At 40.8% G+C, this 16,599-nt stretch overlaps 1 protein-coding gene and 1 long non-coding RNA gene across 3 annotated transcripts in view; one reads left to right on the plus strand and one right to left on the minus strand.

Moving 5' to 3' along the window:
• recql5 (RecQ helicase-like 5) overlaps positions 1 to 16,599 on the minus strand; it is a 28,670-nt gene that overhangs the window by 10,526 nt on the left and 1,545 nt on the right. For both annotated transcript variants that reach the window (XM_079644505.1, XM_079644504.1), the window contains exons 3-14: positions 15,986 to 16,507; positions 14,199 to 14,295; positions 13,999 to 14,110; positions 12,633 to 12,795; positions 12,465 to 12,547; positions 6,451 to 6,669; positions 6,272 to 6,374; positions 2,303 to 2,339; positions 2,155 to 2,213; positions 1,785 to 1,855; positions 1,614 to 1,704; positions 1,400 to 1,540 (exon numbers count right to left, since the gene is read on the minus strand). In XM_079644505.1, the coding sequence (XP_079500631.1) occupies positions 1,400 to 1,540; positions 1,614 to 1,704; positions 1,785 to 1,855; positions 2,155 to 2,213; positions 2,303 to 2,339; positions 6,272 to 6,374; positions 6,451 to 6,669; positions 12,465 to 12,547; positions 12,633 to 12,795; positions 13,999 to 14,110; positions 14,199 to 14,295; positions 15,986 to 16,507 (1,698 nt within the window). The remainder of the gene's footprint in view (positions 1 to 1,399; positions 1,541 to 1,613; positions 1,705 to 1,784; positions 1,856 to 2,154; positions 2,214 to 2,302; positions 2,340 to 6,271; positions 6,375 to 6,450; positions 6,670 to 12,464; positions 12,548 to 12,632; positions 12,796 to 13,998; positions 14,111 to 14,198; positions 14,296 to 15,985; positions 16,508 to 16,599) is intronic.
• On the plus strand, positions 8,693 to 12,437 carry LOC307015729. The gene is made up of 4 exons (XR_013801622.1): positions 8,693 to 9,054; positions 9,129 to 9,170; positions 11,399 to 11,517; positions 11,604 to 12,437. It is a non-coding gene; the product is annotated as an uncharacterized lncRNA (long non-coding RNA).

Raw genomic sequence — 16,599 nt, forward strand, 5'->3', positions numbered from 1 at the left:
TTGTTGGTGAAACGTCATCATCCATTTGATTCTTCCGGGTACGTGCTTACGAAAGCACGTACCCGGAACTAAATGAGCCAATCCGTGGAGCCGTTACGTTACGTCCGCGGAGCCGTTACGTAACGTCCGTGGAGCCGTTACGTTACGTCCGTGGAGCCGTTACGTCCGCGGAGCCGTTACGTTAAGCCCCCGCTGAGCCGTTACGTTAAGCCCCCGCTGATTGGTCCAAATTGACCAATCCACACACACACACTCAGTGCATGCAGATCTGCTAATCTCTCCTCCCTGGCTGCAGGCTGATAACAGACTGTTGGGATCGCGGCGAAATTCTCTCTGCAGACCCATTCTCACAGCGTTTATCAACCTATAAACCTTTTTCTTACTCAATATCAAGCCACACTTATTGTTCTTATTTCGGCTGTGACTTTGTGTGTGTTCAGGTTGAGTTTGGCTGTGTATTGCTAAACAAGGAAATCACACCTCCACGGAGCTCAGCGCAATTCGTACCGACCAATCAGAGCACACTGGGCTCACAGGGAGGGGGGGGGGAGAAAGTGAATACTGCTGAATACACATACTTTACAGAGATGCTGTATGCGAAACCAATGTGAGTTTGGAAAATTGCACAATATAGATCTATTCTAGTAGACCTCAACAATGGAATTATGATCAGTGGAAATGGCCATGACATGGGACCTTTAAACTAAAAACATTGTTGGAGCTTTATATTGCTTTATATTATTCAGTAGTTAACATTTTATTTATTTTTTATTTTCAGTTTTACTACTCTTTGATTTTGATGGCTACAATCATCATGGGAGGAGAAACATGATAGGTCTAAACAAATGTTTTTATTTGAGAAATTGCTGGTGAATGTGTGCTTTTCACTTACTCTTGACGGTTAGTGTATGATGTGTGTGAGCGCCCACAGCCGTATCTCTTTTACATCAAAACTCTGAACATGTTACTCAAACTTCCCCTTCTCGTAATTTTTCGCTACTATTTTTAAATGAGTTACAAATTCACATTTATAAGTCATTATATTAATATAATCAATTATACTCAATTCAAACTGGTTTGTAATTGATACCAAATCAATCCTTTTTTCTACACTTCTGTCTGTAATATCATCATGCCCTCGTGTTTGCATGCAAGCAGGGAGGAGATCTTTAAATCTCTACCATCTTAATCTGATTTGAATTTAAAAAGACGGAACTGAACCTTTTGATGTCTAAAAACAGCATCTGTTGACTTTTTTTCATGGAAATTACTCAAGCGATTAACCAATTATTTTTCCGTCTATTAACTTAGCAATTGTTCAACAAATTGCTGCTGCTCTAGCCGCACTAACCAGCGTAACTTGGTAACATAAGTGTGAGTGAGTGCAAGTAGATCTTACTGAGTGTAGTTCAGATGCAGAGGTGAACCCCGGCAGCTTCTCTGTAAAGGAAGAAGACGACAAATTGTCCGTAGAATCACTGCTGTCCGCCTTGCCGTCATCACTTTTTCCTCCAGGTCCTGTCCTCTTGAACTCTGATACCTTCCAAACAATAAAAACCATGTTAGAAACGTATCTTCCTGATGCTGTGAGAGGAAGAGCAGTGTGTGTTTACCCTCTTCAGGATGGCAGCTTTATAGAGGTTGGAAGACCTACTCTTCTTAAAGACCTCATGTTCTATGTTGACCGCTACAGACACAGTATCGCTGTGGAGAAACAGAGAAGATATGAAAGACTGTGGGGTGAAATAACATACTGTATTTAAAGCATGTGTCTGTGTAATTACTTGAACATGTCATCTGCCCTCTGGTGGCCATATACCGCTTCCTGTAATAGGCTCAAGCAGTGCTCTCTGGCCTGAAATACAAGACAAAAAAAAGGTTCATGAATAAATAAATAAAATGTCCAAAAGATTCCAAACTACTACTGGTTTTTCATCCTGTAGAAAGCCAACATTTGATACCAATGTTTGCAGGACTAAAACGTGATCTGTTTAATGTATAAACCATCTTTTTAACAATATCACTTTTAGTGTTATGCTGTTGAACCGTTGGCTCTACCGCCCGTGTTCACATCTCATGACACGAGTCACTGAATTCCTGGAGAAGTGTGAATGAGTGCTGCAGGTATGAGGAATGCGTGCTGCGTTCAGGTACCTTTACAGTGAGTCTGGGGATCTTCTGACTGCTGGCGTCTCTCAGTTGGCAGTCATCATCTACACAGCACGATACAGAGGTTATATACGACATACAGAGTGGAATGGATAACATTTTATAATAATTGTATTCTTCTAGTGCCGTTTACCTGGAGGGACAAAGCCTTCCTGCCGAACGGTCATTCCCTGAAGAAACATGAGAACAATCAGAGGGTCATTATAAGATTGTACAGAGAAATGAGTCGGGATGGGTATCATTAGGATTTTATCGATACCGCTTATCGGTATTTTTCGAAACTCTTATCGATACTTTTCAATAATTTGGTTCTCAAAATTAGAGACATGAATACAAGATGTGAAGATTAAACAGTCATTTTATTGTAATTTTATTGCAGAAATAACTATATAACTTATACATTAGCTTCTCAGAAGCAGACAAAAATAAAGAAAATAACTCGCCTGGCTCGCCCTATCATGCTTTTTGGGGTTTTCCCTCAGACAGAGGATGAAAAGAGGCATTTTTTAAAACATGTCAAACTGACAACCTAGCTCGACAAGAGATCCTTAAAACATTGTCCTACAGTGACATCATGCAAAACTGTGATATGAAGAAATTGGTAAAAAGGCTAAGATGGAAAAAAGATAAAGGCGAGTACATATATTATTCTGGTTTGACATAATGAGTTGTGCTACTTTTAAAGCAAGCAGCGATGTTTTCAAATCTGTAACCAAAAAGCACCTCAAAACGCAATCGAAGTAGTTCCTGCCGTTGCTACGTACAACGGACTATTTTTCTTAGCGGATGCATGTCAATTTAAATCAATGCATACAACTATTTTCTAAATCCATAAAAGCATTTCAATTAATATTGGGAGTCATATACCCCATATGTGGGATAGCAAGTTCAAACTCCACTGCTCTCAGCATATCGTTGTGTCCCTGGGCAAGACACTTCACCCCAAATTGCTCCTGTGGGGATTGCCCACAGTATTGAATGTATGTAAATCGCTTTGGATAAAAGCGTCTAACAAATGACAGCGCCATTCACCTCTTCCTACATCATATCCTCCAAACCGGCATACCCAAACCACACCCATTGCCAGAAGTGATAAACAATAATAATTAAACGTGATGCAAACAGAAATGAAGATACAAATATAAGTCATAAGTCATGGTAAAACAAGCATTATGTCTCCTACAGTTACGTTGTTAGCGTGCTACTGCTAGCACTATTAGCACTAGCAGTATCGCTAGCAGCCACATTGTTTAGGCTGTCAAATACGCTGCACCGTTTTAAGATTCAATGATTGTCTCGTTTGCAAATGCTTCATTAAGTTGCTTGTGTTCCCCCTTTACAAGCAACTAATTGAGTACATAGATTGCACCTTGCACTATCGCCACTAAATGTATTTAAAAGTGAACCCAGACCTTTGTTCGCTTAGCTCTGTTCGGCATACCTGCGGGAGTCTCACAACAATAATAAGAGGCTAACACATCACATATACCGATAGCAAGTGCGCCGGACTCAGATGAAAATATTCGTGGTGGCCAAACTGTGGTACTACACTTCCGTTTGTTTGCCAGGCCCGGAAACACTTTTTCCCATTGATTTACATGGGGAAAGAATGGTCTGTAAATCGTTGGATACTTTTTTAAAAACTAAATAAACTACCGAGTATGAACCATGGTATGAACACTTGTATAGCCCTTATTAAAAACATTCGTTCCCCAAGTTGTAAAAATGTGCTAATAACGTTATTCTGAGAGTTATTTCCCTCTGCATTATGAACGCGCATCTAAACCACGGGACCGCGCTGCCCGGCATGTGATGTGACGTGTTCAGCACTAGATGAGTTTTACCTTTACCCATGGATGCACAATAAGAACGGACCCATATCGCCTTACTGCCAGCCCACGGAGCTGTAATAATGATTATATTGCACATGTTTGCTGTAATTCATAATTTGTAAAATATTATACTACATGGGCTGTGTATGATGTAAATCTTGTATTAAATAAAGTTAATATTACTGACGTAGGTTAACGTCCCTGTAGCTTCTTATTGCACTTGCAATGAATATACCATTAAAGGAGTTGAGCGTTGCTGTTTGCTATTACTATAATACCACGCGGGGATAAGCCAGAGTTTACAACCTTTGCATGTCGGCACAACACGTTTGGACCCAGATTAATTAGCTATACCATATGATATCGCCCGAGGAAGTCATCATACTTATATACATATATAAATAAAGATATATGTGTCAAAGCTCTAATCTACGGAGTCCCCCTGGTGACATTGGTGAGAAAAATATACGTATTAATAATGCGTGGCCACGAATTAGTTATTATGTTCCCACAAATTAGTAATGCGCACAGCATAAAAAACATGTGTTACATCACACGAGCATAAAAAACTAAAGAGGGGCTTCCATATCCGGCAGCTACAACACCTGGTCTGCCGGATATGGAAGCCCCTCTTTAGTTTTTTACCTGCTGGGCCCAGAGTAACATGCTTTTGTGAGCACAAACTAGAGGGGAACAGCCAACACCAGTGTGATTTTGGTGACGTAGTGACTGTCCTGGACAAAGTTTTAGGGGGGGGTGCCATATCTGGCAGGAGAAATACCTGCTCTGCTGAACATGTTATGTAGAGAACAGTGCAGATCTTCCCCATTGACACCAGGAAAAACCTAGTTTAAAATAAGGAACATTAATAGTGTGAGGCTTTAGGCTTGATTGAAAATAACACATTTGTCTGACATCATATATGTTATATCATTACTGTTGTATCATTGCTTAGTACTTGTGGTTATCCAGTATCAGGCATTTGGGAAATATAAAATTCAAAAGAGAGAAAAAAGCTTATTAAACTAAGCGAACGCTCAATACAGGCGATGACGTCACGTTTGCGCGTCCCCGCGAACAGGGCTTCAATCTACGGCAAGCCTTCCATCTGCGGCACAACACCGGTTCTCGATACCCATCCCTAAAATGACACACTTCCTTTAACTCTGCTAGAATAACACTTCAGACTTAACCTTAACTCTGCCAAAATAACTGATTTTAGTTTTCTCCTTATTTTCCTGTTATTTTCTCATTGAGCACAAGCATTGAGAACCAAGTGAGGAAAAAAATAATTTATTTAATTTATTTGTCTTCAATTTAAATAGTTTATTTTGTGTGTTTGACTTAAAAGCAAGGGGAATTTGTAGGCGATTCTACTTTTTTTGTAAGGATCAAGTGTTTGTAGTTGTAATGTTGTAAATGGTATTCATTTCTGATGTAGGTTGAGTTTAAATTCCTTTTTTAGCTCTAAACACAAGGAACTACTTATATTGTGAGTGAGCAAGTTATGTAAAACAAACCTCATATGGCAAAAGCACAAATTATTTGATTCTAAATTTGAAACATGGGGTAGTGGTGCACTTTCAACTCCTGGCCAAAGTGAGTACTACAACAACAAACACCATAAACAAACTAAGGAATATAGAGGATATCTTCATCTGCAGCTTTAAACAGTCACTTCCTTAGTTTCTCATAAAAAAAGATCAAAAACTGTGGAAATCCTGAGTTGCATCAGTTCATTCTGATTCCAAAATGTTTCACAGCATGATAAAAGGTATCTTCTGCAGAATATTGATTTTCTTCCCCGTTACAGGATGATCCATATGTTTCCAAAAAGACATATACTTCAGGTATGGCCATCTTGGAAGCTCACATGAGATTAACATGTAAACCAAAACACATGAAGAGCTTTAAAGGGAGGTCTGAATAGTGTGTGAAGATGGCATGAAAAAACTTCTTATGTGATTGTTTATGCCAGTTTTTTTCTACTATTTTACGACTGTGCCATTCCTATTTTTATCGATGATGTGTTTTGAAGTAGAAAATCTCTTCATGGACCTGCGGAAAAATAGTTCAACATCAATGTTTGAACATGTGGGAGTGATTTAACACAGTCCTCTCGAACAGAGGGCCTCAACAGACCTTCCTGCTGCCAACAGCTGGCATTCAGAAGCACAAAAACAAAACCCAAACACTGCATGGAGTGGCTTTTCCAGGAATAGAAAATATATTTCTTAAAGACAATATTTCTGTTGATGATTTTGATTTACCTTCCGCATGGTCATCTGCTTCTTGTAGAGGTTACCAAATTCCTTTTTCCTCGTTGAGCCATCGTCTTCACCGCCCTCCGCGTCCTCTTCCCCTTCATCAAACCTGCAAGGTGTGACGTCAGCGTCAGTCTAAGGTTCACATATACTTTATGCTACAAACGTGACTAACTTCCTCCTGCCTTTCAAAGCCGTAGCCCTTCTTCCCTCCTTCGTAGAAGCCCTGCAGGAAGCCGAAGGGTCCTGAGGGCTGGCTGCTCTGGGCCTTGGTGTTGGTGCTGAGGGAGCTCCCTTTCTCCAGCTGGGCTCGCACCAGCTTGGGGTTACGGCAGAAGTCGCAGGCACCGGCACAGTTGGGCGCCTTGTTCCCAAAGAACTTGGAGATGGTGGTATGGCGACAACTGGTGAGAAAATAGGAGACACAGCTTGTTAAAATCTTAAAGAGGCCATATAACTTGATAACTAACATATAACTTTGAGCACCTGTAAAAGCGCTAACAAAATAAATAAAGTCTATTATAGCTGGGGATGCTCCGATCGATCGGCCGATACTCACTCTCTGACGATCGATCGGAGCTCTCTAAAAATGCAGTTCGCGAGAGCCGATCGCATAACGTAAAATGATGACGTAAAATACATGACACTTTTCTCTGTGCGCGGCAAAACAAGCTCGCCAAAATGGCTTCACCAGTCTGGCAGTATTTGAAGGTGTCCGAAAAATGACAATAAAATAGCGGTATGCAACGTGTCTGAGCAGAAATCCTGCAGCTCCACCCGCTCTCACGGACCGGTGAGCGCTATTATCCCAAGTTAATGTAAACTTGAATAATGTACTTCATTTGAATGTAATAATTATGTTGGTTGTTGTTTGTGGAAGTGCCAGTGAATGAGCTCCATTAACTGAGTTTTAAACATCACTTTAAACAGAAGATTCCCATCATTTGTGAGAGAGAAACTATTTTGGATTGTAGCCTTTGCAGACCATTCACATGCTCAAAAACCTATATAACACTAGTCTACAGGAAAGGGAAACCCCTACGAAGCTTAATAGGGCCTTTTTTATACAAGTCAGGATATTAAAACAGCGAGTGAGTTGAAAAACATTCACACAGTCGGAATTTGGTTACAGAGTCTGCATTTACAAGGCCGAGCCTGAGGATGTTTTTGAGCACACAGCAAACATCTCTCTATCATACGGGGACCATCTGGTGCATCATTGATCTGTTAGCTGTTGTGTAACCACACAATACTGTGATCAATGCTTCTGTTCTTTTTCAAGTCAAACAGGATCAGTCCAATCAAATAAATACAAATGACTGAAAATAAACAAGCTACAGTAATACACACAAAGTTATTAGCTATAGTATTGACTTCTTTGTGTACTGATAACAAGAACAGATAGTGTAAACTTAATCTATTTTGGGAGGTGATTTGTCTTACTTTCCTGTATCTTCAGGGTTTTTTAGGACACAATGCAATTATTTTTACCATCACAGCTTTAGATGCAAAAACATTTTTAGAACAAGGCCACACACTTCTACATCAGATCCAGTGTTACGTATAGGGTTGGGAACCGAAACTCGGTTCCATATGAGAACCGATAAGAAAATGCCGGGTACCCATACAAAATACACAATTTCGGTTCTGCTTAACGGTTCCTAAACCCGGTAGATCTTGTATTCCACCGGGTCCGTCTGCGCCGCGGTGACCCGGTGGAATACAGGGTAAGGGCGGACTGGCCATCTGTGTGTTCTGGAGAATCACAGAACGGCTGGTCGTCAGCGGGCCGTTGACAGCCGGCTCGGTTTGCTGACGGCCGGCACCGCCCTTCATTTTTTTAAACGGCATCATGTAAGTTGCGCTGACAGGCGACAGAGGTCCACAGTTGCCCCGCAGCGAGACTCCCCCCCGCCCTCCAGTAGACAGTTCACGAGCTCAGTCACTTCACAACACCAAAGATGGGTCACGGTAAACGCTCTAAAGTGAGGCTCCACTACACTAAAAAAGAAAAAGACAAGGCACAGTGTTCGTAGATAGTTAATAGCTTGCCACAGGCATAGCTCAGTTCAAATAAAGCACAGCCATATTGCAATACATTTGTATTGCATGTATATTTTTTATTTGTAAAAATGTCAGTTAAAGCTTAAAAGAATATATAAAAAATATATTTTTGTTATCTAAACATTTGACCTCTTTCTTTTACAATTGAAACGGGGAATCAATAAGAAACGGAATCGATAAGCGGAATCGGAATCGATACATTTCAAACGATACCCATCCCTAGTTACATAACAGCCAATATTCACACGACCACACACTCTCACATAGCATCTGTTTGGGAAACATCCCATTAGAGAAGCCACTTCAATAACATACTAACTACCTCGCTGGAAATGGAAACGTCGTCTCCACAGTCGTGAAAAAAAAGGGAAAAGCATTTCCAACAAAAGGAGGTGGGGAAAGGAAGGAGGCACACAAAGACTGAGAGGCAACAGTCACTCCCAGCGAGGACTGGCACAGAGAAAACAGACTCAGAGGAAGTAAAGTTAGGAGCAACCAACAAGCGTGAATAAGAAGAGACAAGCAAGAAAGCAGAGGAGCAAGAAGAGATTAAGAGGACAGGAGATTTCATGTTATGTGTCCTCTCACTTTTGCTCGACTCCACATGCAGAGTATCATCAGTACCTGAGGAATTATCCCTCTAGCCTTAATCTCTACCTGCTTATCTCCGGCTGCTCTGGGTTTCAACAACAAAATAACACGCTGACAAATTCTACACTCAGCAGGTAACTCCTTCGGGGAGGACATGTCATGTTCATCACTAACTCGTCTGTTTACTCCTCTTTTGTATTTTTTTCAGTCAGTCGGGGCTGGGCTGAGCGTGTGAAAACAACTCTCTCGGGTAAGTACATTTTGTTTTGAGTGTGTCTGTAAAACATGAAGTTTGAGAAGCGAAGCACCTGAGGAGGACTCAAGGTTAGGAGGAATGTGAAGAATGTGTTCAGAAATACAGAGTTGTTGCTAGGTGCTAACACTCGGATGTTAAACCAGCGTGTTACTAAAATATAACTGTAGTTTACCAATTGCATTTAAGTAGGATGTTTAAGGAGCTGTACAGTAATTGAAAATAAAGAGTGGGTCAAATGATGGTTGAAGAGGCAACGTTTCAAGTATTTTGTCAGACAATTACAATTATTTAAAGTATGAATTTAACATAAAAGGATGAAAACAGGAACTCAAATCAACACGCAACCACAACTGACTGTGCAGAAATTGTCTTTATCAGTCATTATCAGCTGCCACTTCCGCTGTCCAACTATCTGACTTTTTTGTAAATGATAAGAGCTTGTGGTTTGATATCTGCATGTTCAGGAACTCAAACTACCCTTCAAAATGACATATAATGCCATTTAACAGTAATGCAGTAAATCTTCATGTCGGTTATTGTATACAGTTTCTTTTTGAACAGTTATACAGAGGTGCTGACTCAGCTTTATGCCATGTTGTTTAACAACGTTTTGCTGGGAGGCAAAAAAGTAAACTGGCAGGTGCTAGCTATTCATTACACAAGAAATTAAACTGATTTACAGAGCAATGCAACACAGGACAACATCACTTTTTTGACCAAATCACATGAAGTTGTTTTGATTGGTTTAAAGTCTTTGAATCTTTAAACATACAGACAAACAAAAATCTCTTTTTATCAATAGACAAAATCAGGATTATTGAACATTGAGTAGCATGTGTGCATGTCTTTATTATAAGACTTGTCATAAGATAACAGATACCTAACTGTGCTCCATGTAGTTTCTGAGATATAGCTAGTTTCTCTGTCAATATAAAAAAAGGAATCAGTCGTCCCAAGTGATATAGATTTTTTGCTTAAAAAGTCCAGAGCACTTAAAGTTCCCATCCAAGAAATAGTCAGACCCATAACCCATTACAAAATACTGTTTAAGCTTTTTTTTTTTAAAACAAGTTGAACATTAAAACATATGTGTTAAAAGTGAGCTCTTGAGTAGTTGACTTCTTTAATTTTTGACAGAGATGGGCTCAAATGTTCCCCTTTTTACAGTCTATGCGCTAAGCTAAAAATAAGCTAAGCTAAGCTAGCTTGACGGTGTCTTCAGCCAGCTAACTACACATTGCACCGAGAGGACAGTAGTATTAATCTTCCCCAATGGTTAAACAAGTCCTTTAACAATGAAATATAATCTATCATGAAGTGTTTGTATTGAGTTGGTAATGGTATTATATTTTATTATACATTTAATATAGCTAAACCAGCAAATAGCTGAGCCGCAGGCTGTCAGACCCAGAGCCAGTGATTTACCTCAGAGCACAATAACACATTCAAAAGTTCATCACGTATAACTTGACACTTGGAACCCCACCCTTTAAATGAAATAACACAAAACAGATTTTACACGTTAAATGAGACAGGTGCCTTTCTGTTCAGTTGAACACAGACAAGCACACTGTTTTTCTTCCTTTGTTAAAACATTTTTTTACAGAAAGTCTGAAAAGGGTTAACCTATATTAGTTATGCTCAACACCCTGAACTACCCCCTGTATCATTATGCTACTAAACAGACTCACTCTTCTTGGTAATAACAACCACATGGTTTAATCCTGCGCAATCCAAGCCGATAAAACTCCCGCCCTACTTTCTCAATCTCATCCTCCTACTTTCCCTTGAAAAAGGAACCTACTGATTTTGAAAAAGCACACAATTGCAGACGAATAGCTTAAAGTTATGTGCTTGTGACCACTCCCTAACAGGCCACATAAGTCACATCCTGATGCCACTGAACACAAGCCAAACAAAGACACACTGCAGTGCTCTTACCAAACCCAGGCATGAACTTCCCACTGTAAATGAGGGCTGCATGATTTGAAAAAACCGACAAATTCCCATTGATTTGACTGATATTGCAATCGCCATGTGATTATTATTATTATCATGAAGTCTGGAGCTCCACGATACTTCATTAAAATGTTGTGTCAACACATATTTTGACTTTAACATCTTCCTGTGATCTGATTATTGCACTTGTCCATTTTACGATTTCAATACTATTTCAATGAATTCTGCCGCCCTACTTACTCTAAATGCTTTCACTTCACTAGGATGGATGCCAGAGAGGAGACGCTGAGCATCCTGAATAATATATGGGTAAAGCTGCAAGGTCTGCCCAACGCCACCCCCATAGAGCTGGGAGCTTTCTTTGTCATCTTAACCTTCATCTGTGGGTCTTCACTCTGTAATATCACTCTTTTCTCTATTTCATTTAAGAGTGACCCGGTGCTGATGTTGTTTTTTGCTTTACCGCAGTGGTGTTCATCTTAATGGCAACGCTGACCTGCGTGACCTGCTGCTGCTGTCGCAAGACCAGGGGATCTGTTCTTTGAGCAATTGTGCTCCACACAAAGAACTGAGGATGGTGCAAAATGGGCTCAAAACACAACAACAGGTTTTCTCTACAGCCTGTGAAAGCCTTAAGAATCCCTAAGAGTTAAAAATAACTCTGACTGAGTCATGTTTATATAATTAATAGGCATTCAAAACATTTCAGAGAGCAATATACAGGGTGTGTTTTGTGGCCTTAGAGAAGCCCAACCCTACAACACAGCTGTCAAACACAGAGGAGGACCGACTGGCTGCCAAACACACCTGCTAAGGCTGCTAGCATTTCAGGAGAATCTACATTCCTGGGAGCATCCCTGGACTTTAAAGGGGAACAACAATGCTTCCGAAGCAAAGAACACCAAAATATCTTAAACAATGCAGGCAAATACGAGAATAAGAGCTACAGAAAATGTGTGAAACGATTAAAAATCACAGTAAGTTGCAGCCAAATGTGTTCGTAAATGTTTCTCTAAAAAGATAAATATGTGTCATTGTTAAGAAATGAGAATTGGCAGGCAGAAATAACATGTTCCTAAGGGAGGCTTCACAACAAAGCGAGATCAAGTCTGCCCTCTGCTGTGCACAAACAGAAATGTCTCTGATTTTATTTTGAAAAGCAGAGCATGCATGTAATGGAAGTTGTGTCATATGTATAAAGTGTCATGTTATATTATGTGCAAAGGGTGAAGCCGTTATGTAATGATGTTGTACTTTTGACTACATTTTTTTTTTAGCAATAAACGAAGAGTGAGTAGCATGCACGACGTGTCTGAATGCTTTACTCACGATTCCTGAACACAGTACGCCACCATGGCATCAAAGTCTGTGATGGTTGCTTTGTCAGTCTCCTTCGCAGAGCCACGTTTCCCCTGTAGGAAAAAGTTCAACCAATGTTCACAAACTTGATTTGCATAGGAGCTCTTCACATTTGGAGTTCTCTCTTGTTGTTCTCACCTGTTTGCGGGAAATCTCTTTGCGGATGAGGAAGTTCAGTTGCTCCTTATCTTTGGCGGAGTAGTATATGCGACAGGAGGAGGGCAGGCCGTCTCTCCCGGCTCTTCCTGACTCTTGGTAGTAGCTGGCCAGGGACTTTGCAAAGTTCCAGTGAACCACAAACCTGCAGGATAAACAAAACATCAGCACATGCAAATGTAAACAAAATTGAACATCAAATCCTTGTTGCCAATAGGAGTTGTAGGAGCAAACACAGTGGTGGTGGTGGCTTAAAGCCCACCTCCGCTCCGCGCCGTCCGTTAGATGAGCCTGGTCAGATTAATAAAAGAAGGAGTTCAAAACAACGGAATAAAAGTTATAACAATAATCTGATTTTAATGGTAAAAAACACCAATACGAGTTACAGAGTACTCTGGACTCCCAGTTCTACTGCCGTGCGATACAGATATCGGGACCAGCCAGTCAGAAACAGGGGGCATCGTGCATGAATAAACATCAGTATACATAGACATATTTGGGGGCAGAGTTGTGTCGGTTGCTCCGCCCCCCCCATATCTCTAATTGGTCGATTTCACTCCTAAGCGAATCAGAGAGTCCGTGGGGAGGAGTTGTGTGAGCTGCTCACTCTCCTAGGTGTTCTTACTGGTTGGATTCACTTCTGGTCGGGCATAATACAGCGAATCAGAGTTCTGGGAAAAAGTCAATCTCTATCTTGCACCTGAATTTACTCCTTTACTTTCCCAAGGAATATTTCACACAAACTATTCTTTCCCAGACAATCAAACATTGTACTCAGATATGTTGGTGCCTGAGATTATATTGGCCCCAGAAAAGAATATGTGTGTGTGCTGGTATCTGGGTCAGTGAGTGTAAGTGAGAAGGTTATATATAGGATTACTTGAAAATAGTCCCAAATGAGTACACTGGGATTAATATTGGAATGATTATAAAGGCTGCATAAAAAAAAGGAACTGGACTGTGTGACATCCCAAAATAATATTATATGGCTTCTTTAAAATTAGGAATTTTTATTTTTGAAATATTCTGGTATATGGACATTTTTCCTAAATATATTGGACTGTATTATTGTAATATGTAGGATGACCTTATATATAACCCATCTTTTATTTAATGTTTGTTATACCTGTGTTATTTACGTTCTCAGTGTTACTATTGATTTGATTTCTTTACGTTTTGTTTTTCATATTCTCATGTTGAATTTCTTGGATTTGAGACCTTCTACATGTTTTTGACCCCTTGTTAAAGAAACTGTTCATCTAAATTGGAGTACTAATGGATGTAAAGGGGAATTTGAGAAAATAACTAATAAAGAATAAGTTTTAAAAAATAAAACTAGTTCCCTCACCTGACATTGGCCTTGTCCACGCCCATACCAAAGCTGATGGTGGCTACGATAACCAGCACCTTCCCTTGCATCCACTCATTCTGGGACTCTGTGCGATCTCCTGTCTTCAGACCTGCAGTATAGAAGAAGAACACGAACATTTTAGGACAAATCTTCGTGTTTTCTGACTCTACAACTACATGGAGGAAAATCAGTCTGACCTGCATGATAAGGTTTGGCCGAGACTCCGAGCTTGGTCAGCTGGTGAGCCACCGATTCACAGCTATCCCTGGTCCGACAGTACACAATCCCACAGCCCTGTTCATAAGCATTACAGAGGTTAAACAAACAAGGGCTCTTGGTTTCATGTTAGAGGGAAAAACATCCCTACAAGACAGGTGACGTGCAACAGGATTTGTAAGCTGTAATAAAGAAAACATTAAGAGAAGAGTACCAACATTTATAGTTGACAAAATAATTTTTTTTTTTTAAATGATTAAAAAAAAAAAAATGATACATCACCACATTTTACATAAACGAAATTGTGTACTCTTTAAACTTGGTTGATATATCTGGTCTATATCTAGCTTAGTTATCAATCAGGCTCTCGATACAGTTAAATGATCTGGAGCATGCATTTAAGTTCAGATATTTATGTTTCCATCCTTTTAATAAGCTGTTCTTTGTCTACCTCTCCAACATTATTTCAATATACACTTCCTTTCAAAAGTTTCAAACCTGTACAATTAATATTTTTCTTCTTTCCAGCTTGTTATTTGAATTATAGTGTATTTGACACTGAAACAAAAACAGGTTCCCTAAATCTGAACGCATTTTAATGCTAAGCTTCCGATGTATTTAACCAACAACTAGAAATTCCAAAGCCAAACCTTTGCAGAATTGTACATGCAGGGCTCGACAGTAACGGTTGCCATTGGCAACCATTCAGACCAGTTTTTAACATAAAGAAATAAGGACAGCAAACAGCTAAATGTGCACCCCAAAATAGATAAATGTTAATTATTTTTTGTATTAAAAGGTCCCATGTCATGGCCATTTCCACTGATCATAATTCCATTGTTGAGGTCTACTAGAATAGATTTATATTGTGCAATTTTCCAAAATCCCTCTGGTTTCTCATACAGCATCTCTGTAAACTATGTGTATTCACTGAATTTCACTCTCTGCCTTTAACGGCTCGTTGTAGCTCCAATAGCTCCAGCCCCCACCCTCCCTGTGAGCACGGTGTGCTCTGATTGGTCGGGATGTTGTGAATCGCGCTGAGCTCCGTGGAGGTGTGGTTTCCTTCTTTAGCGAAACACAGCCAAACTCACCCTGAGCACACACAAAGTCACAGCCGAAGTAAAAACAATAAGTGTGGCTTGATATAAGAAAAAGGTTGATAAACGCTGTGAGAATGGGTCTGCAGAGAGAATGGGTCTGCAGAGAGAATTTCGCCGCGATCCCAACTGTCTGTTATCAGCCTGCAGCCAGGGAGGAGAGATCAGCAGAGCTGCCTGCACTGAGTGTGTGTGTGAGGAAGTCCGTGGATTGGTCAATTTGGACCAATCAGCGGGGGCTTAACGTAACGGCTCCGCGGACGTAACGTAACGGCTCCACGGATTCGTCCATTTGGTTCCGGGAAACGCATGACATCATGAGTTACCCGGAAGAATCAAATGGACAGTGACGTATCTCCAACGAGGCGTTTTGTAATCGCTACAGGGTGTACTTTGAGGGTTTGTGACTCTGCAGACCATTTACATGCATAAAAACCTTCATAACACGGAAGGGGACGGGTAATAACCGGAAAAGCATGACATGGGACCTTTAAGAGTGATATTTAATTATTGTTGTGAACAGTCGCAAAAGCACAAAAGGTCAAGAAAACCCACATTTGAAAGGGAGAAAGCGGATGACCAAGAAACTAGTCAAAAAAGATGATGAGGGCTTGTACTTATTGATATCCCATAAAGAAAAGGATAAATTCTAAACAAACAATCCCAACCTGTCCTTTAGAGCCACTGTCCAGGGCCAGAGATTGCTGAATGAAGGCGTGGAGGTGGACGAAGGGGTTTGGCAGCAGCTCCCTGAAGATCACATCATAGTGCAAGTTACTGCGGAAGACAGGTGTAACGAAAGACAGCGGCGTGCGCAGAGTCAGGGACAAAACAATGTCCTCTTGTACATTCTTGGGTGCTGTAGCTGTCAGGGCCAAACAGGGAACCCCCGGCATTCGAGCACGTAGTTTCCCCAGTTTGAGGTAGTCCGGCCTGAAGTCGTGTCCCCACTGGGAGACGCAGTGAGCCTCGTCCACAACCAGGTAAGACAGCAGGCCACGGGTGCACAGGTCCGTCAGGCAGGGCTTGAACGAAGGAGAGGCGACCATCTCCGGAGTGACGTAAAGCAGCTTGAGCTTAGGACTGCTGCTCCCTAAATCAGCAAAGATCAGCCGGCGCTCGCCTGCTGGGAGCTTGGAGTTGATGGAGCAGACGGGAATGTTCAGACTCTTCAGGTGGTCCACTTGGTCCTGTGGAGAAACAAATGAAGGAATTAAACAATGGCGGAAAAAGGGTTCAGATCCTTTACTGCACACTGTGAGAATACTCCTCCACAAGTAAA

The sequence above is a fragment of the Notothenia rossii genome (assembly GCF_949606895.1).
Source record: "Notothenia rossii genome assembly, chromosome: 8".
Lineage (NCBI taxonomy): Eukaryota > Metazoa > Chordata > Actinopteri > Perciformes > Nototheniidae > Notothenia > Notothenia rossii.